The 24,260-nt window shown below is 61.5% G+C and overlaps 3 protein-coding genes across 4 annotated transcripts; 1 reads left to right on the top strand and 2 right to left on the bottom strand.

The window, feature by feature from the left end:
• Nucleotides 1–312: 312 nt before the first annotated feature.
• LOC138098733 (Fc receptor-like protein 2) lies at nucleotides 313–6,282 on the top strand. Its single transcript, XM_068995472.1, has 12 exons — nucleotides 313–483; nucleotides 1,400–1,481; nucleotides 2,819–2,839; nucleotides 2,928–3,158; nucleotides 3,422–3,685; nucleotides 3,766–4,044; nucleotides 4,533–4,802; nucleotides 4,892–5,194; nucleotides 5,347–5,433; nucleotides 5,925–5,949; nucleotides 6,034–6,104; nucleotides 6,176–6,282. The coding sequence occupies exons 1-12, from the start codon at nucleotides 313–315 to the stop codon at nucleotides 6,280–6,282; spliced, it is 1,911 nt and encodes a 636-aa protein (XP_068851573.1).
• Nucleotides 6,283–7,236: 954 nt separating this feature from the next.
• On the bottom strand, nucleotides 7,237–12,633 carry LOC138098458 (cilia- and flagella-associated protein 45-like). The gene is made up of 14 exons (XM_068995025.1): nucleotides 12,412–12,633; nucleotides 11,870–11,997; nucleotides 11,316–11,457; nucleotides 10,802–10,924; nucleotides 10,548–10,675; nucleotides 10,244–10,382; nucleotides 9,778–9,948; nucleotides 9,519–9,697; nucleotides 9,238–9,367; nucleotides 8,728–8,874; nucleotides 8,524–8,637; nucleotides 7,807–8,000; nucleotides 7,391–7,615; nucleotides 7,237–7,315 (listed from the first exon to the last, which is right to left on the bottom strand). The coding sequence occupies exons 1-14, from the start codon at nucleotides 12,631–12,633 to the stop codon at nucleotides 7,237–7,239; spliced, it is 2,121 nt and encodes a 706-aa protein (XP_068851126.1).
• An 843-nt stretch (nucleotides 12,634–13,476) lies between these two features.
• TUFT1 (tuftelin 1) lies at nucleotides 13,477–23,522 on the bottom strand. 2 transcript variants are annotated; one of them, XM_068995369.1, is made up of 14 exons: nucleotides 23,419–23,522; nucleotides 21,805–21,915; nucleotides 20,887–20,955; nucleotides 20,384–20,485; nucleotides 19,838–19,912; nucleotides 19,422–19,529; nucleotides 18,896–18,967; nucleotides 18,303–18,389; nucleotides 17,123–17,251; nucleotides 16,150–16,244; nucleotides 15,532–15,637; nucleotides 15,361–15,444; nucleotides 14,612–14,712; nucleotides 13,477–14,250 (listed from the first exon to the last, which is right to left on the bottom strand). In XM_068995369.1, exons 1-14 carry the CDS (start codon nucleotides 23,458–23,460, stop codon nucleotides 14,196–14,198), a joined length of 1,236 nt encoding a protein of 411 aa, XP_068851470.1. In that variant the 5' UTR covers nucleotides 23,461–23,522; the 3' UTR covers nucleotides 13,477–14,195. The 2 variants fall into 2 exon arrangements, with proteins under 2 accessions (XP_068851470.1, XP_068851471.1); XM_068995370.1 differs by having other exon boundaries at nucleotides 21,805–21,912.
• Nucleotides 23,523–24,260: the final 738 nt, after the last annotated feature.

Raw genomic sequence — 24,260 nt, 5'->3', positions numbered from 1 at the left:
GGGGCTGTTACCATGGGAACGGAGGGGCTGTTACCGTGGGAATGGGGTGTACAGGTGCTGTGGGATCGGGGGGTTGTTACCATGGGAACCGGGGGGGCTGTTACCGCGGGAATTGGGGGGTGTGGGCGTGGGAATCGGGGTGTGGGCATGGGAAAGGGGGGGGTTGCCGTGGGAACGAGGGGGTGTTGCCACGGGGACGACGGAGTGTTGCCGTGGGAATGTGAGGGTGTTGTTGCCATGGGAGCAGGGAGAGAGGGCGTGGGGACAGGGAGCTGTTGGCATGGGGATGGGGACTGTTGCCATGGAAACGGGATGCTGTTGCTGTGGGAACGGGGTGGGGTTGTTGCCACGGGAATGTGCGGGTGCTGTTGCCACGGAAACAGGGGGTGCAGTTTCCCCGGGAACAGGAAGGGGGCGCTGCTGGCGGCGGTGCTGTGCAGTGACGTCACGGGTGTGACGTCACGCCGCCTCGCAAGGCAGCGGGTGGGCCCCAGCACTGGGCTGGGGGTCGAGGCCAGGCCTGGCGGGTGCGGGGCTTGGGGGGCCCCGGGGTCATTGCCGGGGCCGGGGGGGCTCAGAGGGACCAGGGCTCCGGGGGGCTCAGGGGTCCGTGGGCCCCATGGCCGTTCCCAGGGGTCCTGGGGGCCCAGGGGCCACCAGCGGGGCCAGAGGGTTCAGGGGTGTCACTGCCAGGGTGACAGAGGGATCAGGGGGACAGGGACAGGGACAGGGACGGGGACAGGGACAGGGACAGGGACAGGGACAGGGACAGGGACAGGGACCCCCCAGGGCTGTGTCACCCCCGGGGCTGTGTCACCCCTGGGACAGGGACACCCCCGGGACAGGGACACCCCCGGGCCATGTCACCCCCTCCCCCCCTAGAACTGTCCCCCAGTGTCCCCCCCGGGCAGTGTCACTCCCAAGGGAAGTCCCTCCCCGGTGACAAAAAAGGGAAACAAAGAGAGGAAAAAGCCCCGAACTGGTGAAGTTTGGGGAGCCCCAAAAAATGGGGGGGGGGGGGGGGAAGGGGAAAACAGGGCCCTCCCTGCTCAGCTGGAGGGACTTTGCTGTCACTGGGGAGGGGACACGGGGACACTGGGCCTTTGGGACCCCCACGCCACCCATGGGGACCCCCACCCTTGGCTCCAACATCCCCTGGGACCCCCCAGTCCTGGGACCCCCACGTCCCCGCCATGTCCCCACCATGTCCCCACCATCACCCCCGTGTCCTTGCTGTGTCCCCACTGTGTCCCACCATGTCCCCACTGTGTCCCACCATGTCCCACCGTGTCCCACTCTGTCCCCAGCCTCTCCCCACGCTGTTGCCACACAGCCCCCATCCTGTGTCACCGACACGTGGGACGAGATGTAAATTCTCTTCCTTCCCCTTCGTCTCAAGAGCCACCACCCAGGGGACAAGTGGCCCCGGCAGTGTGTGACAGCCAGCCCGGGTGGTGGGGGACAGCGGCATGGCCGGGAAGGTGACGCTGCTGCTGTGGGGTGAGGCAGAGAGCGGTGGGGAGGGGACACCGGGGCTGCGGGGTCCCCTGATGTCCCAAAGGCCAGCAGAGCCAGTGGGGGACAGAGCCAGTGTGGCCCCGGTGTGACCGGGCTTGTGGGGTGGCTGTGGGGACAGGGATGGGGACAGGGATGGGGACAGGGATGGGGACAGGGATGGGACAGGGATGGGACAGGGATGGGGGCAGGGATGGGGACAGGGATGGGGGCAGGGATGGAGCAGGGGTGGGACAGGGATGGGGGGCAGGGATGGGGACAGGGATGGGGACAGGGATGGGGACAGGGATGGGACAGGGATGGGGCAGGGATGGGGGCAGGGATGGGGACAGGGATGGGACAGGGATGGGGCAGGGATGGGGACAGGGATGGGGGGCAGGGATGGGGGCAGGGATGGGGATAGGGATGTGGGGCAGGGATGGGGACAGGGATGGGGACAGGGATGGGACAGGGATGGGGGCAGGGATGGGGACAGGGATGGGGGCAGGGATGGGGGCAGGGATGGGACAGGGATGGGGACAGGGATGGGGGCAGGGATGGGGACAGGGATGGGGGCAGGGATGGGACAGGGATGGGGGCAGGGATGGGGGGCAGGGATGGGGGCAGGGATGGGGATAGGGATGTGGGGCAGGGATGGGGACAGGGATGGGGACAGGGATGGGACAGGGATGGGGGCAGGGATGGAGCAGGGGTGGGACAGGGATGTGGGGCAGGGATGTGGGGCAGGGATGTGGGGGAGGCATGATGGACAGGGATGGGGACAGGGATGGGGACAGGGATGGGGACAGGGATGTGGGGCAGGGATGCAGGGTCTGGCACCTTGGGGCTGGGGCAGCTGTGGGGACAGGGACAGGGGGACAGGAGTGCAGGGACAGGGACAAGGGGACAGGCACCATGCGGAGGGGCCGTGGGGACAGAGGCCATCGGAATGGGACCATGGGGACAGGGCCTTGGGGATGTGGCCGTGGGGCTGGGGGGGTGACCTGTGCCAGCACGGGGGGCCCGTGGTGTCCCCGTGCCCGGGCTGGTCACAGTGTCCCCGTGTCCTGCCTCAGCCCGGGGTGGCCGCGGTGTCCCGGTCCCCGAGGCGTCCGTGCCACCTGGATGTGGCGCGTGGGCGGCTGCGACACAGCGCTGTCCCCTGGGAGCCTCTCCAGACTTGCTGGGGACTGTCCCCGAGCACTTTCCCACAAGCACCGGTGTCCCCACGGGGACAGCTCGGGGACAGCCCCACACCCCGCCCCCGGGTGCCGCTGTCCCCGCGGTGCCACCCCCACCCAGCCCTGTCCCTTCTCCCTTCCAGCCCAGACCCTCGGCCTCGCTGGTGAGTCCTCGGGGGGATGCCACGTCCCCGCCCCGCTGTCCCCATCCCGCGCTGGCCCTGGCAGGCTGGTGTCCCCTGTCACCCGCAGGCGCCCAGACCACCCAGCTCCTCGTGCAGCCCCCCTGGACGCCACCGGTGCTGTGGGACCGGGTGACACTGACCTGCCAGGGCTCGGGCACTGCCGGTGCCACCACCTGGTACAAGGACGGGCAGCTCTGGCGGCAGAGGGGACCCGACCACCTCACTGTCACCAAGAGTGGCACCTACCAGTGTGACAGACCCGGCACCGGGCGCAGCCCCACCGTGAGCGTCTTAGATGGTGAGAGGGGTTGGGTGTCCCCAGCCTGGCACCCGCGGGGTCCCCGAGGGCTCTGGGTGGGCTCCGCTCCATGGGTCACCCCCCTGGTGTGACAAGAGCCCGTCCCCTGCACACGGGGACATCCCAGAGCATCCCAGGGCGAGCGGACGCCCGGGCTGGAACTGGGGACCCCTGGTGCGCTGGGGGTGACCCAGTGGGGGGGTCCCGGTGCCATCGGGACCCCACGGATCCCCGCGGTGTGACGGGACCCCCCTGTCCCCCAGACTGGCTGGTGCTGCAGGTGCCGGCGCGGGCGCTGCTGGAGGGGGACACGGTGACACTGCGCTGCCGGGGCTGGCAGGACAATCCCGTCACCGAGGTGCGATTCCACCGTGACGGGAACGACCTGGGGAAGTCCCTCTGGGGGCCCGAGCTGTCCCTGTCCCCTCTGCAGCTGAACAACGCCGGCCGCTACGTCTGCCGGGGCTCGTTGAAATACTGGAGTACACTGTCGGAGGTGTCGGCGCCGGTGACGGTGACAGTGCACGGTGAGCACCCCACCGCCGCCACCCCGACACCCGCACAGCCCCTCCCCAGGGACTCGGTGTGACCCCCGTCTCATCCCCAGAGCTCTTCCCGGTGCCGGTGCTGGAGGGTCCCCCCGAGCCCACCGAGGGGTCCCCCCTGAATCTCAGCTGCCTCAGCACCCCCAGCCCCCTGCGGCCCCGAGCCCCCCTCCTGCACCTCTTCTACTGGGACGGGCAGTTGGTGGGGGGCCCGCAGGCGTCCCCGCAGCTCCTGCTGCCCTCTGTGGGGGTCTCCCACTCGGGGAATTACAGCTGCGAGGTGCGCTCCGAGCGGGGGACCGTGCGGAAGAGCAGCGCCCGGCTCCGCGTCACGGTGCGCAGTGAGTGCGGGGATGGGGGCGAGGAGCCCCGACAGCCGCCACGGGACCCCTGCCTGGGCACCCCCAGCCCTGCCTGGGGACCCCCATCCACCCCTGACACCTGCCCCGGGTCCCCTCATCCTTTCTCGGGTCCCTCCCCGGGTCCCCCAGCCCTGCCCCGGGTCCCCCCATCCATCCCCGGCTCCCTGCCCCAGGTCCCCCCATCCGTCACCGGGTCCCCTCACCCCTCCCTGGGTCCCCCCCAACCCTCTCTGAGGTCCTCCCACGGTCCCCAGGTCCCACCATCCCCGTCTGGGTCCCCACACCCTCCCTGGTCTCCCCCCATCCCTCTCCAGGTGTCCCCTCCCTGAACCCCCCACCCATCCTTGGGGTCCCTTTCCAAGCCCCCCCCAGCTTTGCGCCCCCCTCTCCCTCCCTGGGGTCCCCCCGCCCCTCTCCAACCTTCTCCGTGTCCCTCACTGTCCCCTGGTGTCCCCCTCCCCCCGCAGGGGTACCGGTCTCGGGGGTGTCCGTGTCGGCGCAGCCCCCCGGGGCACAGCTGGCACTGGGGGACCGCCTGGTGCTGAGCTGTGCGGTGGCCGCGGGGACAGGTCCCCTGTCCTTCTCCTGGCACCGGGGGGGCTCCTGGGCACCGCTGGGCACCGGCCCCCGCCTGGAGCTGCGCCGCGTTGGGGACAATGACAGCGGCCACTACCAGTGCCGGGCCAGCGATGGGGACAGCGTGGCTGAGAGTGTCCCCCTGAATGTCACCGTCCTGGGTGAGTGGGACCTTCAGGAATGGGGTGACCCCACCCACCACACCCCCATCGCCCCTGGCCAGGTGCCAGCCCCGTCTGTGTCCCCGCAGTGCCCGTGGCCAATGCCACCATCAGCCCCGGTGCCCTGGCACACCCGGTGCGCGCAGGTGACCCCGTGACCCTGCGCTGCTCGGTGCAGGTGGGCTCAGCCCCTGTCACCTTCACCTGGCTGCACAACGGCAGCGAGGTGGCCCGGGGCCCCCTCCTGGAGCTCGGGGACGTCCATGTGGGACATTCCGGCACCTACCAGTGCGTGGCCACCAACCAGCTGGGACAGGACGGGCACCGCGTGTTCCAGGCGCTCAGCCCCGAGCTGGCACTGACGGTGACACCGCGGGGACACTGGGCCACAGGTGGGGTCACTCGGGGTCACTGCGGGGGGCTCGGACCGCCGGGTTGGCCCTGGCGGTGACACGGAGGGGACACGGCACAAGTGGCACCGCCGGGGGTCACTGTGGGGGGCTCAGCCCGCCGGGTGACCCCGAAGTGTCCCCTTTGTCCCCAGCAGTGGCCGCAGGGGTTGGCGGGTCCCTCCTGTCCCTGGTCCTGCTCGTGGGTGCCACAGTGGGCTGGCACCGGTGGCACCGCCGGGGTGGGTGACAATGGGGGCACAGGGGATTGCAAGGAATTTTGGGGTATTTTGGGGGCCTTTTGGGGGTCCTGTGGGGGTTTTGAGGTCCCGGGGGTGTTTTCGGGTCACAGAGGGTTGGGATTTTAGGTTTTTTTTGTGGGTATTTCGGGGCTTTTTGGGGGCGCTGGGGGGTCCTGGCTGGGTTTTGGGGTCCTGGGGACGTTTGGGGTTGCAATGGGGTTGGGATTTCAAGGACTTTTTGGGTATTTTTGGGCTTTTTGGGCTTTTTGGGGGTCCCGTGGGGGGTTGGGGATCTGGGAGAATTTGGGATTTCAAGGAAAATTTGGGGTATTTAGGGCTTTTTGGGGGTCCTGGGGGGGGAGGTGGGATTTTAGGATTTTTTTTTTTTGTATTTCGGGGCTTTCTGGGGGTGCTCGAGGGGGTTTTGGGGTCCCCTGACGGTGTCCCCAACCCCTCTGACCCCATTGTCACCCCCTCCCTCTTTCCTTCAGCTCCCGGGATGCCGAAGGACAGGAGGTGAGTGGGGGAGGGGTCTGGGGGTGTCCCCGTGTCCCCAAACGCCGCCCCGAGGTCACCCCATCGTCCCCGTTGTCCCCACAGGACCTCCCCGGTGCCCCCCGAGGAGGGGGAGGTGTTTTACACCCACGTGGTGCCCACCAAGAGGCCAGGGGGTGAGTGCGGGGTTGGGGACAGGGACGTGGCACCCGCGGGTGGCACTGGGTGGCACCGGTGTCTCCTGCAGGGTCCCCAAGTGCCACCCCCGAGGCCCCCCAGGTGACCTACGCGGAGCTGCCGGGACCCCGCTGGCACCCAGGGGACGGCGGTGACATCTACGAGAACGTGCTGTGACACTGGGGGTGGCACCGGGTGGCACCAGGGGTGGCACCGGCTGGCACTGGGGGACGCCGGGATTGGGACTAAAGCGGTGAAAACGGCAGAAATTTAGGAATGGGATTCTCCGGTTTGGGGCTTCCCCTAAAAATCCCTCCTTGGGAGGCCCCAGAAATCCCGAATTTTGGGAGGAAATTCTCCCGGAAATGGGAAAAGGATGAAAAATGAACGGGAAGGACAAAATTAAGAATAAAAATGGAAGAAATTCAAATTTTCCAGGGAAATTTTTCCCATTTTGGGGTTGCTTCGGCTTCTGCTGGATCCGTTTTGGGATTCCCCCCATGACCCCAAAATTGAGGGGGATTTAGGTTAAAAAAGGGTTTAAAATAGGGATAAAAAAGGGTTAAAAATAGGGATAAAATTGGGTAAAAATGGGGACAGAAATGGGTTAAAAATAGGGATTAAAAAAGGGTTAAAATAGGGATAAAATTGGGTAAAAATGGGGACAGAAATGGGTTAAAAATAGGGAGAAAATGGGTTAAAATAAAGTGGGTTAAAATAGATAAAAATTGGTTAAAAACATGGATTAAAATGTGTTGAAATAGATTAAAAACGGGTTAAAAATCGATGAAAACTGGGTTAAAATATGGCTAAAACCGGGTTAAAATACAGATTCAAAAACGGGGTTAAAAAATAGATAAAAATGGGTAAAAAGTGATAAAAACCGGGTTAAAAATAGGGATAAAAAAGGGAAAATTCAGGCCCAGATCCCTGGGGAATGGGGCTGGCATCAGGAGGCGGCAGGGTTGGCATTAAGAGGTGGCACGGTGGCGCCCGGGTGGCACCAGGAGGTGGCACGGTGGCACTCGGGTGGCACCAGGAGGTGGCACGGTGGCGTCCGGGTGGCACCAGGAGGTGGCACGGTGGCACCCGGGTGGCATCAGGAGGTGGCACGGTGGCACCCGGGTGGCATCAGGAGGTGGCAGCGCTGGCCGTGGCCCAGGCTTTCCTCTCCACGCGGGCGCAGTATCTGTCGGGCACTCCGGTGTCCCTGCGGGGGTGACAGGGGAGGTGACACAGGTGACGGGGGAGGCGACAGAGGAGGTGGCACCGCCGGCACCCGCACCTGAGGCGCTGCAGCTTCTGCTGCCCGATCTGTGCCAGGCGCTGGCAGCGCTCCCGCGCCTCGCGCAGCTGTCGCTGTCCCTCCTCGATGGCCGCGGCTCTGTCGCGCTGTCGCCGCTGTCGCAGCTCGCGGATCTGGCCCCGCAGCGCCTCGGCGTGGTCCCGCCGTGCCCGCTCCCGGCGCTCCCGCTCCTGTTGCTCCCGTGCCAGCTGCTCCTGGTGGCCACTGCGGGACAGGGGAGTGGCACGGGGACGTCGCCACGGTGCCCTGGTCACGCCTGGCACAGCCCCCCGGGATGGCACTGGTGTCCCCGGCGCCGCCGGGTCACACCCGGCTCCGGGACACCGCCACGCCTGGCACAGCCCCCGGGCTGTCCCCGGCGCCACCGGCTGTCCCCGTGCCACCCCGCGCCGCACCTGAGCAGGGTGAGGAAGTCGCGGCGCTCCTGCTCCAGGTGCAGCGCCCGCTGCTGTCGCCGCAGTGCCACCTGCTCGCCCCGCCCGCGCTGCAGCTCCCGCGCCAGCTCCGCCCGGCGCCGCTCCCGCTCCAGCTCCCGGCGCCGCCACGCGCGCTCCGCCGCCTCCTGAGCGCGCTGTGTGCGCAGCGCGTCCTGCGGGGACACCGGGGACACTGGGGACAGCGCCGGGGACACCGGGGACAGCGCCGGGGACAGCGACAGGGGACACTGGGGGCAGCGCCGGGGACAGCTGGGACACGAGGGACAGCGCCGGGGACAGCGGGGACAGCGCCGGGGACAGCGGGGACAGCGCCGGGGACACGGGGGACAGCGACAGGGGACAGCGGGGACAGCGACAGGGGACACTGGGGACAGCGCCGGGGACACCGGGGACAGCGCCGGGGACAGCGGGGACAGCGACAGGGGACAGCGGGGACAGCGACAGGGGACAGCGCCGGGGACAGCGGGGACAGTGCCAGGCTGCGCTTGGGGACAGCTCTGGAAGTGCCCGGCCCTGGCGCTGTCCCTGCTGCCACCGCTCCAGGACATCCCCCGACGCGGGGACAGAGTCCCGGGGTGGGGACAGAGCCCCGGGGTGGGCACAGATTCCCCGCGCCCTTTGCCGGGCTGGGGACAGGGGTGGTGGTGGCATTGTCGCCGCGGCGGTGCCACCCACCCGCGCCTCCTGCCAGCCCCGGTCCCGCTCCTGCATGTCCCGGACCCGGTCCAGCTCCCGCTGCCGCTCCCGCCGCACCCGCGCCCGCTCCGCCTCCAGCGCCGCCTCGCGCTCCTGCGGGGACACCGGGGACAGGGCCACCCGCTGGGGACAGGGCCACAGCGGGGGACAGGGCCCCGGGAGGTGACAAACCCCTGCCCTCACCGCCTTCAGCCGCTGCTCCTCCAGGGCCCGCTGCTCGTCGCGCCTGTCGCGGTCCCTCTCGCGCTGCCGCAGCCGCCGGTTCTCGCTGTCCGCCCGCCTCATCTCGGCCCAGAGCTGCTGCTTGCGCCGCTGCTGCCGCTGCCAGGCCTGGGGACACCGCGCGGGGACACGGACCCGTCAGCCCAGCGCCCCGTTCCCAGGGGAATCCCATTCCCTGGGACCCCAAAGCCCTGGGACCCCCAAGCCCTGGGACCCCCGTCCCTTGGGATCCCACTCCTCAGGACCTTCAACCGCCGGGACCTCGGATCTCTGGGATCTGCCATTCCCTGGGATCCCCTCCCTCCTCCTCCTCCTCCCTCAGGCCACGGTGGCTCCTTGTCCCCTCCCGGCGATGCCACCACGTCCCCAAGGTCACCAGAGCCCCAATCCCGCCCCGCGCTGTTCCCAACCTCAATCGTGGCCGATCCAACCCTTCTGACCCCTTCCCAAATTCCCCCTGGAATCTCGTACCTCCTGATCCTCCCTCTTCATCTGCTCCAGGCGTTCCAGGACCCTCCGGCCCTCCTGGAATTTCTGCTCAGCCCTCAGCGCCTGCTGCTCCCAGTGCTGCTCCATCTGCCTGAGCACCTCCAGCCTGGTGCTGGGAATGTGGGAGCAGAAAATGCAGGAAAGAAGGGAAAAGAAGGGGAAATGGGGAAAAAAAGGGAAAAGGAAAAAAGGAAAAGAAAGGAAAAGGGAAAAGAAGGGAAAGGGGAAATGGAAAAGGGGAAAGGGAAGATGGAGGCACCCACCTGATGAGCTCCTGTTTCCTGCGGTGCTCCAGCTCCTCCTGGAACTCCAGCCCCTTCTCCCGCTCCACTTCCATGATCTCGTTCAGCCGCCGCTCCTCCGCTGCCAGCTCCTCATGGATCAGCCGCTTCTCCGCCACTTGATGGTCCAGGATCGAGCTGCACTTGGCAGTCAGCAGCAGCTGCGGGACACTGGGGCATCGGGACACCGGGAAGGGGAGCGGGAAAAGGGAAAGGGAGAAGGGGAGCGCTCCGGCCCTACCGAGTTCAGCTCCCGCATCTCGTCCTCCTGCTCCAGCCTCATCCTGGCCGCCCGCTCCAGCAGCTCCTGCTTTTCCTGCTCCATCTCCTGCTCCAGGTCGCTCCTCCGGTCCCTCGGCTCCCGCAGCTCCTCCTGCCTCTGCTCCTCGCTCCGGGCCTGGCTCATCGCCTCCTGCAGGGACATTCCCGGGGATCCTGGGGAAAATCCCGGGGATATTCCCGGGGCCCTGGCACGGCCACGGGTGCCCCTTCCCACAGCCCTGGGCACCCACGGAAGGGTGGCATCCCTGGGGACAGTTCCAGGGATCCTGGAGACCCAAAAGGCCGGGGACAAAGTGGGGACAACCTGGGGGAAGCCACCACCCCTGGGGACATGCGGGAAGTGGGGAAAAAAAGGAGGAGCAGGAAAAAGGGGAGCGGGAAAAGCGGGAAAAGCCGGAAAAGCAGGAAAAGCGAGAGATGCCCACGAAAGCCGCGTCCTGCCGGGATTTGAGGGTCCTCAGCCGATCTGCGAGCTCCGGGACCGGACCCTGAGCCTCTTCCTGGATCCGCTCAAAATCCTTTTTCCCAATGATGAGAGAGGCCGGGGGCCTCTCCCGGGGAATTCTGGGGGGACAAGGACAGGGGTCAGGGGCATGGGGACAGCTCCCAGTGTCCCCTGCATCCCCAAATCCCACCTGGGTGGCCAATTATCCTGAGTCCCCAATTCCCCCTGAGTCCCCCATTCCTTCCTGGGTCCCCAAATCCCCTCAGGGCTCGGCCCAGCCTCACATGAGCTCCCGGACCATGTCCTTGGTGATGATCCGGATGGTTTTGGGTTTGTCCCGGAGCGAGGGCAGCGGTCCCGGGGCGCTCCTCACATTCCGGAGCATCACGATGGGGTTGGAGGGGCCCGAGAGCTGCGGGAAAGGACAGATTTGAGACCCTAAAATCCCCCAGATGCCCCACAAAATGCTCCCAAAATCCCCACAAATCCCTCCCAGCCCGGGGTTGCTGTGGGAAGGGGGGTCCAGCTCCAGCCTCACCTTCCTTGCCCGCTGTGGCTGCTCCGGCTTCTCCTTCTCCTCCTCGCGGTCACTCCTCGGGTCCCCCCTGTCCTGCAGCTCGGCCCTTCTGAGCTCCGCGCTCCGGACCTTCCGCAGGGACTCCTGTAGGGACAGGAGCGCTGCCCAATCCCGGGGACCTTCCCAGGGACATTCCCGGGGACCCGCGTGGCTCATTCCCGGCGTGGGGTGGGGACAATCGTGGCATCCCGGGACCGGGGACACCATGGATCCTGGGTCCCTGGCACAGAGAGGGGACACGAGGGACTCCTGGGACACTGGCACAGCCAGGTCACCCCTTCCCGCACCCCCGGGCACACACCCCGGGCCCTTGGACCGGTGGCATCGCTGGGGACGATTCCAGGGATCCTCCCCAGCCCTCCCTGGAGCCCCAAAAGGTGGGGGACAAAGCGGGGACCCCCTGGGGGAAGCCACCATCCCTGGGGACATGTGGGGAGCAGGAAAAGGGGGATCAGGAAAAGCGGGAGATGCCCACGAAAGCTGCATCCTGCCGGGATTTGAGGGTCCTCAGGCGCTCCCCGGGCTCCTCCTGGGGCAGGGGCCGAGCGAATTCCTGCATCCGCTCAAAATCCTTTTTCCTGATGATGAGAGAGGCCGGGGCCCTGTCCCTGGGAATTCTGGTGGGGACAAGGACAGGGGTCAGGGGCACAGGGACAGCTCCCAGTGCCACCTGCGGTGCCCACTTGGCCACCAAGTCACCCCAGGAAGAGCTGGGAGACCCGGTTTGGGGTGGGCAGGAAGGGGAAAAAAGGGGGAAAAGTGGCACCCGGATGGGATTTAGGATCCCAGGAACTCCTGGAAAACCCCGGGAGGGTTTTTTTCGCACCCCAAAATACAAATGCTGAAAGAATTTCAGCCCAACCTGACTCATCTGGGGACGTTTTGGGGATATTTCACCCTGTTTCCACCGGACATCCTTGATCCCGGAGATTTTGGGACAGCCCAGTGACACCCCTGGATCCCCAAATCCCGCAGGGTCCCCAGATCCCGCAGGTCCCCAAATCCCCTCAGGGCTCGGCCCAGCCTCACATGAGTTCTCGGACCATGTCCTTGGTGATGATCCGGATGGTTTTGGGTTTGTCCCGGAGCGAGGGCAGCGGTCCCGGGGCGCTCCTCACATTCCGGAGCATCACGATGGGGCTGGAGGGGCCCGGGGGCTGCGGGAAAGGATGGGGTGAGCCCCCAAATCCCCCCAAATTCCCCCCAGATCACCCCAACCCTCCCCAAATTCTCCCAAACCACCCCAAAGTCCCCCCAAATCCCCCAAACCCCCAAAATCCCCCCCAGCCGGGGGTTGCTGTGGGAAGGGGGGCTCAGGGACCCGCGGAGCGTCAGCTCCAGCAGCAGCGCAGCCCCCGAGGGCGGGCCCTGTCCCCTCCCTGTGGCCACCGGGACGTGCCAGCAGCGGGCCCTGTCCCTCCGAGTGGCCACCACGATCTGTCCCCTGTCCCCTCCCTGTGAGAGCCCCGGGACGGAGCCGGGGGCTGCCGGGGGCTCCTCGGCCCCACCCCACGCCCGCTCCCGCCCTGCCCGGTGCCCCCCGGTGCCCCCCGGTGCCCAAAGCCCCGCACCCGGCGCTCCCCGAGCGGCGTCTGAGCCCCGGAGCGGCTCCGGAGCCTCCGCCGGGCCCGGCCCTGGGGCGACCGGGGGGCACCGGCCCGGGGGGGACGGGGGGGAGCGGGGGGGTCGGGGCCGAGGGACCCCGGGGGGGCGTCCCCAGGAGGGCTCGGGGACCCCGGGCTGTCCCCGGGATCGCGGGCGGGGGATCGGGGGTCGCTGTCGGGTGCGGCCATCGCGGGGTCGCGGGTGTCGCGACGGCGGCCGGGGCTGGGAGCGGGGACCGGACGGGCCGAGGCTCCGGGACCGGAGCGGCCGCAACCGCCCGGCGCGAGCGGCACCGGCCCAACGCCCCCAACGCCCCCGGCACCCGCGGGGGGCCCGGAAAGGCAAAATCCAAGGGATGGGAGCGGGAGGGAAAAGGGGAGAGGGCCCCCCTTGAGGGGATGCCCGGGCAGCGGAGACCCCTCTCCTTTTTCTGTCTTTTTTTTCCCGTTTTTCTGTCTCTTTTGGGTTTTTTTTCCCCATCGTTTTTGGGGTTTTTTTTCCCTTTTTCTCTCTATTTTCTTTCTGTCTTTCTCCATTTTTCTCTCTTTCTCTATTTTCTCCTGTCTTTCTTTTTCTTTTTCTCTCTTTTTCTCTATTTTTTTCTCCCTTTTTCTCTATTTTTTTCTCTCTTTTTCTCTATTTTTTTCTCTCTTTTTCTATGTTTTTCTGTCTTTTTCTCTCTCTCGGTCATTCCCGAGGGTTGCAGGTGTCCCCAGGCCTCACTCCCAGGGAAACCGTGGATCCTGGGGGTCCAGACCCTTTGGAGAGGAATTTTGGGGATCCAGAGGTGGATCCAAGATCCCCCAAAATCCCACCCAAATCCCGGCCACCTCCCCCCCCCCCCCCCCCAGGTTCTGGGAACAGGAAAATTCCCAATCCCGGAGTGTCGGGACACGGCTTGATCCCGTTCCCATGGAATCAGGACCTGGAAAGACGCCGAAAGACGCCAAAAGACCCAAAAAAAAGACTGGGAGAAAACCCCAAATTTCCCCAAATTCCCAGTCTTTCCAACCAACCACAGCCCGCAGGGATTAAAGCAGACGGAATTGTTTTTTTATATGAAAACCGGGAATAAAAAATTCCAAGGGAATCCGGAGGGATCCCGGTTGGTGTCTCCCGGGTCAAACGTGGGGTTGGGCAGTCCTGGGCCAGCATTCCCGGGAATTCCAGCCTGTGCCCGTCCCCGCCTCGCCGGGAGACGCCGATAATTTATGGAAATAAATACAGGGAATGAAACCCAAAATCGCGGGATTCTGACGCGACGCCTGTGCCGGGTATAATTTGGGGGAAAAGCAGGGAATTCTGTGGGAAAACATGGAATCTTTGGGGCTGGGTGAGGATTTTCCAAGTCCAGGGGTGGTGCTGGAGGTCGGAGGTGGCGGCTCCCAGCTCTTTGCTGTGGGAAGGAGGAATTTTTCTTTGGGAAAAGGGTGGAATCTTCGGATTTTGATTTGCAAAAAACTCCCAAAAAAAGGTGAAATCCTGCATCTGTGTCGAATCCGGTTGGGAAAACCCTCTGGAAGCCACGCTGGCCACCCGGGACGAGCGGGAATTGAGAGATCCGGCTGGAAAATCGCCTCAGCCACGCTGCAGAGGGGGAAAATTCCCGATTCCAGCCTGGAATCTGCGCCGGGATCCCGCCCTGGGCGATCCCAAACCTCTTCCCTCGGGAAGGGATGCGAGTCCAGCAGGGAATTCCAGTCAAACCATTCCAAAGGGGAAGGATCCGGCTGGGCCCAGATCCTGGGATTCAGGTTTCCACCACTCGGATCAGGGGCAGCGGCTTCGGGCCCGGGAGGCGTTTGCTGGGAAAGGGAAACCAAAAAGGGATTTTTTCAGTGGGAAAAAGCCATGGAAAAGGGTCCTGGGGAGCTCTGGTTGGGCGCTGGATCACCAAAAGTTCCCGTGGGAGGGATTTGGGATCTGCTGGAGGAGGGAACGACATAGAAAAATCAGGGGGGGTTTCCAGGAGTATCCCCCAGTCCAAGGAATATCCCTGAATCCAAAACTGCATTCCCAAATCCAGAAGCCAATCCCCAAACCCAGCCCCCTCCCCAAATCCCAAACACCTTCTCCGCTTCCACAACCCCATTCCCAAACCCATCCCCTCCTCCCTGCCCGTCCGAGGCCGTGCTCCGGGGCCGGATCCCGGCGTTCCCGACGGACCTGCTGACGTATTCCGACTTGGAGCGTGCCCGGGCGCTGGGCCCGCCCCGGCTCACTTGCTGCTCGATCAGGTGCTCGATCCGGTCGTGCATCTCCAGGTTCTGGGAAAAACAGGGATTTGGGATCGGGGAGGGAATTTCCAGCCCTTGGGAGCGGGGTTGGGGTTGTCCCTCCGTGCTCGGAACCGGAATTTTTGGGGTTTGGGAGAATTCTGAGCGTGGAATGGGGCTGGGGAAGCAGGGAAAGGTGTGGGCAATTCCTGTGGGATTTGAGGGGTTCATCCCAGGAAAAATGAGGCTCAGGGGGACTTTTCCCTCTTGAAATCCCTGGAAGGAGCCGCCCAGGGAGGTTTGGAGGCGTCACCCCGGGCGTTGTCCCAAACAAAAGGGTGGAAGCGGCGCTGGGGACGCGGGGCGGCCCCGGCGGGGCTGGAATCCATCGTTGTCCCCACACTTTTCCACCTTCCTGCTCCCAAAAGATGCCCTTCAGGAGATGATTTTGGGCTCAGCTGGGAATTCCCAGCTGCTCCATTTCCTTGGAAAAACCACCCTGGAATGCCCAGCCCGGGACTTGGAGGGCAGCTTTTCCCGCTCCTTCTCCCACCCCATTTCCCACCCCTTTTCCCCCATTCCCGCTGCCCCAACCACCTCCACAAGGCTCTCAGCCACAATCCCGACATTCCCAAAGCAATCCCACCTATCCCAGGAGATCCAAGCTCAGATCCCACCCCACAAAATTCCAGGCCCCACCTCCGCTTCCAGGTAGGAAACCCTTTCCTTCAGCTCCTGGATCGCCGCGTCCTTGGCCTGGATCACCGTCTTGGAATTCTGGAGCTGCAACGGAGGAACTGGGATAAATTGGGACAGCCTTGGGAATTCCCATTCAGCTTTTCCTGGATTTTTCCTCGTGTTTCCCGTCACCTGCTCGATCATCTGCCGGACTTTCCGCTGCTGGCTCTTGAGCATGTCGTCCAGGTGATGGATCTTCTCCCGGAGCGCAGCCACCTCCTTTTCCAGCTGGGCTGAGCTGGGAAAACACCGGGAAAAAGTCCGGGAATGGTCCCCCAAAAAAATGGGAGAGCCCACCTCAAAAAAAAAAACCCCGGAATTCCCGCTCGAAAAAATCCCCGGGAATGCTCACCCCCCAAAAAAACGGGAATGCACACCCCAGAAAAGCCGGGAACGCCCACCCAGAAACGCCAGGAATGCCCCAAATCGCAGCTTTTTCTTGCCGGGTCTCGGGGTTTTTTTGGACAATGAGGAACGGGAGCCACAAATTCCCTTCCCAGCAGGATTCCCGAATCCCGGAACACCGCGAGGCCCCGGGAAGAACGGGAAGAGCCAGGCCACAACCCCGGCCTTCCTGGAATAACCCCATTCCCGATGATCCCCCAGGACAATCGGACAACCCGAAGGCTCCCAGCGCCCTCCAGAGATCTCCGAGAACATTTTCGGGATGAATCATCCCCGGGGTGGAGGGAGGAAGAGCCCGGCACGCCCTTCCCAGGAATTCAGCTGGCGGGATTCCCGGATCCTCACCGGTCCTGTTGGGCCACTTTGTCCCCTTCCACCTTCCGGAGCCGCTCCAGCTCGGCTTCTCCCGCTTCCATCCGCGCCAGCAAATTCCGGTGCTCCTGCGGCGGAATTCGGGCTTGGATTGGGGTCGGGAATGAGTTGGGATATTGGGAATGAGTTGGGATATTGGGAATTGCCCCTGGAGGGATTTCCACGGGGATAAATTGGGGTTGGATGGACAGAGGAGACCAAAGGATTATCCCAGTTTTTCCCCCTCTAGGATACGGCGATCCCGCTGTCGGGAATGCGGTCGGGAATGCGGCCCTGGAGCCAACACGGGAATCCCGAGATGAGAAAGGAATAAAATCAGGGAATTGTGAAGGGAGGAGCAATGCTGTGGGATGGTCAAATCCAGCCTCAGATCATCAATCCCAAACTTTACATCATCAATCCCAACTTTTAGATCATCAATCCCAAACTTTAGGTCCTCAATCCCAATTTTTGCTCATCGATCCCAAACTTCAAATCATAACATCCAAGTTTTGATCATCAATCCCAAATTTTGGATCATCAATCCCAACATCTCAATAATTAAATCCGAATTTTGATCCCCCATCCCAACTTTGGGATCCCCAATCCCAGCTCCTGGGATCGATGGACACCCCACCCACCCCGTCCTGGTGCCACCCTCTGGATCAGGAACTTTTCCCCAAAATCCACCCAGATCCCTCCGTCCTCATTTCCCCAACATTTCTGGGTTCCTCTGGCTCCGACTTTAATCCCGATTATCCCAAAATCCCTTAAAAAATTAACAAAACGAGGCTGGGAATTGCGGGAGTTCCCCGGGAGCACTCCAGGGAAGCTCTTCCACACCTGGGAAGATCCTGTTTTGACCATTCCAGGAAATTCCCTGCTCGGGAATTCAACCCCTGGGGGCTCTCCCGGTTCCCGGGGCCAATTCCCGATTCCGAATCCGCTCATCCTGATCCTGCAGCACCTTTTCCATGCTGGCCAGGAGCCTCTGGAGCTCCTCCACCTCCATCTCCTTCTCGGCCGCGTCCTTCTCCGCTCTCCGCAGGGCCGATCCCACCCGCTCCACTTCCTCCTGGTACCGTGCCACCGTCCTCTGGAAAAACACCGGGAATGGCTTTCCTTGGATCCCGGGTGGCATTCCAGAACGTTCCCAGGCAGGAGAATCCTCCTGGAGATCCCTCAAAAACCCCCGAGGGAAAAAAAATCCCTCAGAAGATTCCCTGGTTTCGGAGGGATGAGAGGTGAATTCCGCGGGAAAAGGAGATCCTGGGGCTCCAGGGAAAGCTCCAGGGGGGCTTTTTGGGATTTTCTGGGATTGCCCGGCCTGTGGGACGGCACCGGGAAACGCTTTGGGGGTGGTGACGGGAACTGGGAGGGGGTCTGGGAGCTCGGAGGGGACAAGGAGGGGTCACCTGGCCAAGGGAACGGCCTTGGCCACCACCAGCAGCGGCTCAGGGGCCAGAGGGGGCCAGGAGGGGCCACCTGTGCCAGGAGGGGCCACCTGTGCCAGGAGGGGTCACTCGGCCTGGGAACGGCCTCGGCCGTCGGCCCCAGGCCTCCGGCACCGTCGCAGGAGCGCAGAGGTGGCCCCAGGGCTCCCTCCGGAGCCACACGGACCCCCTGGGTGACCAAAGTCTCCGAATGCCACCAAACCCCCCCAATTCCCGCTGTCCCCAAGGCACGGGGACGGACACCCCGCTCTGTCACCCCTTCCCGAGGGACGGCCACCCCTGGGCCACCCCAGGGCCACCCCAGGGCCACCTCAGAGTCACCCCAGAGTCACCCCAGGGCCACCAGGACCGGTTGGGGCTGCAGGACAGGGTGGGGACAGCGGTGTCACCCTGGGGTGACGCAGCCGGGCCCTGCCCATCCGGGATCCCAAAAAAACAACCGGGAAGGGCCAATTAATCCCAAAAGGGGCCAATTAATCATGGGAGGGGTCAATTAACCCTCCAGACTCTGGAAAACAGCAAAAGATTCCCAAACTGGGACAAAGTTCCCTCCAAAAATTCACACATTGGGGCAAAATCCCCCCCGTAAAATTCCCAGACTGGGGCAGAATTCCCAGATTGGGGCAGAATTCCCAAACTTGGGCAGAATTCCCAAACTTGGGCAGAATTCCCGGCTCTCGGCGGGGCTGTCACCTCGAAGGTTTTCCTCTCCAGCTGGTGCCGCTTTTCCGCTTCCTGGAGCCTCCGGAGGAGCCTCTGGGCCGTGTCCTCCGCGTCCTCCTGCCGGGAGCGTCCCCAGGGTCCCAAATGTCCCCCCCAGCACAGAGGGCGTGACCCCCCCAAAAATTCCCAAAATCCCGCCCCAAATTAGCCCAAAAAAGTCTTTTCCCCCCCTCAAAAATTCCACCGTTTTCCCCACCCAGAGAAGAGAAATTAATCCCGAAATTCCCATTTTTCCCCGTCCCTCAAAAACCTCTCGGATTCTTCGCAAGGGGTCCCAAAAAACCCCAAAATTTTTGGTTTTCCAAGAGGTCGAAAATTCCCAGAATTTGGATTTTTAGATGAAAATGGAGCTGCACCCATTCCCGGCCCATTCCCAAATTAAAACCTGGAATTTCCCTTTGGATCACACCTCAAAATCCAGAGGAAAACACAAAAAATTTCCAAATCGATCCCAAATATTCCCAAAACCGTGGAGGTTTTGGGTTGGAAAAGGCCTTTTTAGAGCTTTTTTCACCCAGACCTGAATCCCATCCCCGAAAATTCCGGAATTTTTGGCTCCCTACCGGATCCTCCCGGGATTCCGCCCGGAGCCGCTCGGGGCAGGAGCAGCTCCCGTTCCGCTTCTCCAGCACCACCTGGAATTCGAGGGAAGAGCAGAAAAAATTGGGATTGATCCCCAATTTTTGTAATTCCCAGGACGTGCTCCCCTTCGCCCAAATTGAATCTGATTTATTCCCATTTTTCCCAGTACTTTTAAAGCCAGGGATGTGCTCCCACTTCCCGAATTTCAGCAGATTTATTCCCTGTTTTCCCCACTGAATTCCCAGGATGTGTTCCCACTTCCCAGTTTGGGGCAAAATCCAGGAATTTTGGCAAAGGAACAACTAAAAAATTCCGGGATCATCCCTGGGAGCCACAAAACTCCTCCAGAAAATCCCAAATTTTCCCATTTCCCCCCTGTTGGAATTTTCCTCTTTTTCCCTCCAAAAAATGGGAATTTCCTCCTTTTCCACCCCAAAATCCCCTCTGGAGTGGTTTTTCCAGGGGGAAATTCCATGGGTTTTTTTGGGTAATTCCCAAATTTTGTACCTCTGAGTGCTCCTGGAATTCCCGGAATTCCCGAAATTCCCGGAATTCCGTCTGGGTCTGGAGTTTGGTGCTCAAATCTTCCCGAAGTTTTTTGAGGGCGCTTCCAGCCTGGGAAAAAGGGGGAAAGAATTTTTTTGGGATTTGGGCAGGAAAGGGGGGAAAAGAAAGAGGAAAATTTGAGGTTTTCTGGGATTTGGGAATTCCAAGGGAATTCCTGGGATAAAGGGGTGGGAAGGGAATGGGAATAAACGGAAACAAATCCAGATAAAAATGAAAAAAAAACCAAATTCAATGAAAAGGAATGAAAATAAAAACGGAGAAAAAGAAGAACTTGGGGGAATTTCGGGGAATTCATGGAAATTTGTGGGAAATCGGGGGGATTTTAGGGAAATTTGGGGGAATTTTGGGAATTTCACCTCCTGGATGTACCGGACTTCGCTCTTGAGTTGGGTCACGGGCTCCTCGTGGTCGGCACGAGCCTTGAGATAAACCTGGAATGGGATCGGGATTGGGAATGTCCCAAATCCATCTGGGAATGCTGGTTGTCCCCAGTTTTTCCTGTTAAATTTGACTTTTCCAGGTTTTTTTTTGGGAGGGGTTTCTCCGCCTGCGCTGCTCCCAAGGAGAGGATTCCCTAAAAATCCTCATGGAACTCCCTCAACATCCACAAGGAATTCCCCCAAATCCAAACTGGATCCCAAAAAACTCCACCTGGAACTCCCCAAAATCCCCATTTCTTCCCTCAAATCCACCCCCCAAATCCAGGGAAAGGCCCCGGAGCCGCCCCTCCCGTCCCCTCCTCTTCCCAAACAGCCCCGCGGAATTTTGTGGGAATTTTGCGGGAATTTTAGAGGGATTTTGGTGGGAATTCAGGGGAAAATTCCCCAACAACCCCAGGGAACTTTTCCCCCCTTCTCCCCCCGGAACGATCCCAAACCCCCCGAGCCGCGGGATTGGGGCACCTTGATGATCTCCTCGTCTCCGTCGTTGGATTTGACGCATTCCGAGGCCAAGGAATTCCCGTCGGATCTCTTGGCCACCATGGCGAAGGCTCTGCCCACCGGCTGCGGGAAGACACGGAGATGTGGGGAAGGAATTCCCAGGAAAAGCTGGGAACAGGGATTTGCCACCCCAGCTGCGGTGGCTCCACTGGGATTGTCCCGAAAATCCCGGATTTTCAGGCAAAATTCCAGGATTTTCAGCCATTTCGGGCTGGTGATAAGTTGGGGAAAACCCCGATTCCCATTCCCTGTCCCAAGATTCCTGGATTTTCTCACAAAATCCCAGATTTTCACCCCAAAATTCCCATTTTCCCCCCAAACCCCCCAGATTTCCCCCCAGATTCCCAGATTTTCACCCAAAATTCCCACATTCCCCTCCCAGATTTCCGGTTTTCCACCCCAGAACCCCAAATTTCCCCCCAGAATTCCCGTTTTTCCCCCCCAGAATTCCCGTTTTTCCGCACCTTCTGCTTGGGCCGCGGCTCCCCGGGGGGGTCTCTGGGCAGGCGCAGCCTCAGCACCGGCCCGGCCTCCTGAGGGTTAAACCGGGCTTAAAGTTCAGGTTTTAGGTTAAAGTTTAACTAAAACCTCGATTTCCGGGGCGGCCTTGGGCAGGGTTTAGTCCCGAGACTGAGTTTAAGTTTAATTCCAGGTTTGACTCCGAGTTTTAAATTTAAATTTAATTTTAAGTGGAATTTTAAGCTTAATTCTAAGCTTAAATTTAATTTGAGTTCTCGGTTTAAGTTTAAATTTAAGTTTGATTCTAAGCCTAAGGTTAGGTTTAATTTGAATTTTAAGTTGAATTTTAAATGTGATCCCAAGTTTAATTTTAGGCCGCCCTGAAAATCCCGGGGTTTAGGCTGAAGTTTGAGGTTTATTGGAAATTTAAGTTTAATTTGAGGCTGCCCTAAAATTGATCCGGGAGAAATCCAGGAGAAACGAGGGAAAAATCCAGGAAAAATCTGGGAAAAATATAGGAAAAACATGGGATAAACCCGGGATGAACCCGGGAAAAATCCAGGGGAAAATCCGGGGAGAAATCAGGGAAAAATCCGAGATAAATCCAGGATGAATCCGGGATAAACACGGGAATGAATCCAAGATAAATCTGGGATAAATCCGGAACAAACTGGGGAAGAAAACTGGGGAAAAATCCGGGATAAACCCAGGATAAATCTGGCATAAATCCAGGATAGACCCCAGATAAATCCGGGATAAATCCAGGAAAAACCCCAGATCAATCTGGGATAAATCCAACCCTTCCCGCTTTTCCGGCGGGGTTGGGATGGACGAAGGGAAGGAAAAGCGACATTGGATCCAGATTTTTTTGGGGGGATTTTCCAAAAGTTTCCGCAGTTTTCGGAAAAAATTCCCAGACTCACCTCCGGATCCCAGGCAGATTTGGGACCTCCAGAATTTTCCAGGGACGTGGGGGAGTTTTCTGGGATGGGGAATTCCGGGAATTCCGTGGGGCGCCTCATGCTCGGCTCCTGCTGGGAAAAATCTGCCTTGAACCAGAAAAATCCTGAAATTCCCAAATTCTCATCCCAAGGATTTTTTCCAGCCCAGCCCATGGGGAATTTTCTTGGGAGTTAACTGGGAAATGAGAATTTTGGGAATTAACCGGGAAATTTTTCCCATCTTCAGGCATTCCCGAAATCCCGGAGGTCCCAAATATCCCAAAGAGGAGCTGGATCCCAGGGGAATGAGGCTGGATGGGATTCCCAGAATTCCTGGAATTCCAAAGCCGATTTTCTAATGTTTTCCTCCATTTCTTCCAGCATTCCAAACGATTTTTTGGGGAAAGCTCGGCTGGATGGCGAGGGAATCCCAAAAATTCCAGGGGAGGGAATCCCAAAATCCCAACCCCATCCCGGAATTCCAGAGGGAGATTCCCGGTGTTTTGCAACCTTTGGGAATTCTCTCCCCGCCTGGAACGGGCCTGACCCGAATCCCTGGGGGTTTTAAACCCCGGGAATTTGGGAAATTTGGGGAATTTTGGGCATTTCCGGCCCTTGGAAGGGCCTTTATCCACCCATTATCTCGAACCGCTCCTTATAAGGCTGGAAAAGCTGCCGGGAATGAGGAATTTCCTTCAGGAGGAGCTGAGTCACCCCCAAATCCTCGGGAAACCGGGAAAAGCGGCCCGGAATCCCGGGAAAAGTCCCAGAGCTTCCCAGATCCCTAAAAAACCCCGGATCGTTGGGATTTGCGGCCCCAAAACCCCCTTTTCCCGGGATTTGGGGCGCCGGGAAGGCGCGGGGCCGGATTTTTGGGAAGGCGCCAGCCCCGCCCAAGGCCCGGCTGGGAAAACCGGGAAAAGGGGGAAAAAAATCGGGGAAAACTCCTCAAAGCCCAGCTGGAAAACTCCGGGATGGCCGCGCCCCCCGGAGACGCTCCAGGGGTTCGTTGTTCCCAAAAAACCCGGGATTTTGGGAGAGGCTCCGGCGGGCCGGGGGCAGGTTGGGATTTTTGGGATCGAGCTGGGAGAGATTCCCGGGATTTGCACGGGGAGATCCCAAAATCCCGGGATTTGGGGCGCTTGGAGGGGCCGGGAAGCTCCCGAAAATCCCGGGATGGGGTCGGGGTTGGAATATGGGACCCCCCCCAAAGGAAAAAGGGATTTGGGATCCCCCGAAGGTTGTCCCGGGAAGGGGAAAGATCCCGGGAATCCCGGGAATGGGGGAAGGGAGAGGCCCGGGGATTTTGGGGAGGGGATCGGGAATTTGAGAGGCGATCGGGGGAATTTGGGGAAGGATCCGGGAATTTGGGGAGGGGTCCCGGGAATCCCAAAAGGGTTCGGGACCCCCCGAAACTCCTCCCAGGAGGGCGGGAACACCCCGGGAGTTCCGGGAAGGGGGGAAGGAGAGGCCCGGCGAGATTTTGGGGAGGGGTCCGGGGGGATTTTTGGGAAGGATCCGGGAATCGGGGCAGGGATCCGGGAATTTTGGGAAGGGATCCGGGAATTCGGGGGAGGGTCCGGGGGGGGGTCTCACCGGGGTCTCGAGGAGCGCGGCCCAGCCCTGGAGCCCGTTCATGGCCCCGCCGCGACTGCCGGGGCCGCGCCCGCCTCACCTGAGCGCGGGGCCGCGCCCACCGAGGCCACGCCCACCGAGGCCACGCCCATCGAGGCCACGCCCACCCACCGCCGCGTCTGTTTGGGCCACGCCCACCTCGACCACACCCTCTTGGGCCACGCCCACCAGCCCCCCCCCCCGCCCATTTTTGGTCTTGCCCACCTGGCCACACTCCAAAAGGGGGGGGAAATGGGGGAAAAACGGGGAAAAGTGGGGGGAAAGTGGGATAAAAACGTTGGGAGAAAGTGGGGTAAAAGCGTGTAAAAGCTGTGGCAAAATTGGGGTAAAGCTGGGATAAAACTGGGCAAAAACTGGGCCCAGAAATTTGGGATAAAACCGGGACGAAAGCGAGTCAAAGCCGTACCTGAACTGGGCCAAGAAATAGGGACAATCAGAATCCCACCAAAGCCGGGCAGAAACTGCCAAAAAACTGCAAAAACTGGGGCAAAATCGTGCCGAAATCGTGCCAAAACTGTGCCCCCCAAAAATTCGGGCCAAACTGTGCCAAAAACTGTGCCAAAGCCCCGCCCCGGCCGTGCCAAAGCCGTGCCCGGCCCTGCCCGGCCATGCCAGGGCCCGAGCCGTGCCAGGCCCAGCCCGGGCGTGTCCCCAGAGCCGTGCCAAGCCGCACCAAAGCCGTGCCAAGCCACATCAAACCCGCGCCCGGCCGTGCCGAAGCCGCGCCAAGCGCTGGCGGCCCCGGCCGTGCCACCGCAGTGTCCCCGCCCGCCCGGGGCTGGCACTGCCCGGGTGTGTCCCAG

This window comes from Aphelocoma coerulescens, chromosome 25, assembly GCF_041296385.1.
Source record: "Aphelocoma coerulescens isolate FSJ_1873_10779 chromosome 25, UR_Acoe_1.0, whole genome shotgun sequence".
Lineage (NCBI taxonomy): Eukaryota > Metazoa > Chordata > Aves > Passeriformes > Corvidae > Aphelocoma > Aphelocoma coerulescens.
The sequence above is the reverse complement of the archived record's forward strand: the minus strand, read 5'-3'. Positions and strand labels throughout refer to the sequence as shown.

Coding starts and splice junctions, on each gene's coding strand:
- LOC138098733 (XM_068995472.1), top strand. CDS start 313: ATGCTGTTGCTGTGGGAACGGGGTGGGGTTGTTGCCACGGGAATGTGC. Junction 2,840..2,927: donor CCAGACCCTCGGCCTCGCTG/GTGAGTCCTCGG, acceptor TGTCACCCGCAG/GCGCCCAGACCACCCAGCTC. Junction 5,434..5,924: donor GCACCGGTGGCACCGCCGGG/GTGGGTGACAAT, acceptor TCTTTCCTTCAG/CTCCCGGGATGCCGAAGGAC.
- LOC138098458 (XM_068995025.1), bottom strand. CDS start 12,633: ATGGCCGCACCCGACAGCGACCCCCGATCCCCCGCCCGCGATCCCGGG. Junction 11,998..12,411: donor CGCCGCTCGGGGAGCGCCGG/GTGCGGGGCTTT, acceptor CCTTTCCCGCAG/CCCCCGGGCCCCTCCAGCCC. Junction 7,316..7,390: donor CAGAAGCTGCAGCGCCTCAG/GTGCGGGTGCCG, acceptor TCACCCCCGCAG/GGACACCGGAGTGCCCGACA.
- TUFT1 (XM_068995369.1), bottom strand. CDS start 23,460: ATGAACGGGCTCCAGGGCTGGGCCGCGCTCCTCGAGACCCCG. Junction 19,530..19,837: donor AAGTCCGGTACATCCAGGAG/GTGAAATTCCCA, acceptor CCTTTTTCCCAG/GCTGGAAGCGCCCTCAAAAA. Junction 16,245..17,122: donor TCCTGGCCAGCATGGAAAAG/GTGCTGCAGGAT, acceptor ATTCCGCCGCAG/GAGCACCGGAATTTGCTGGC.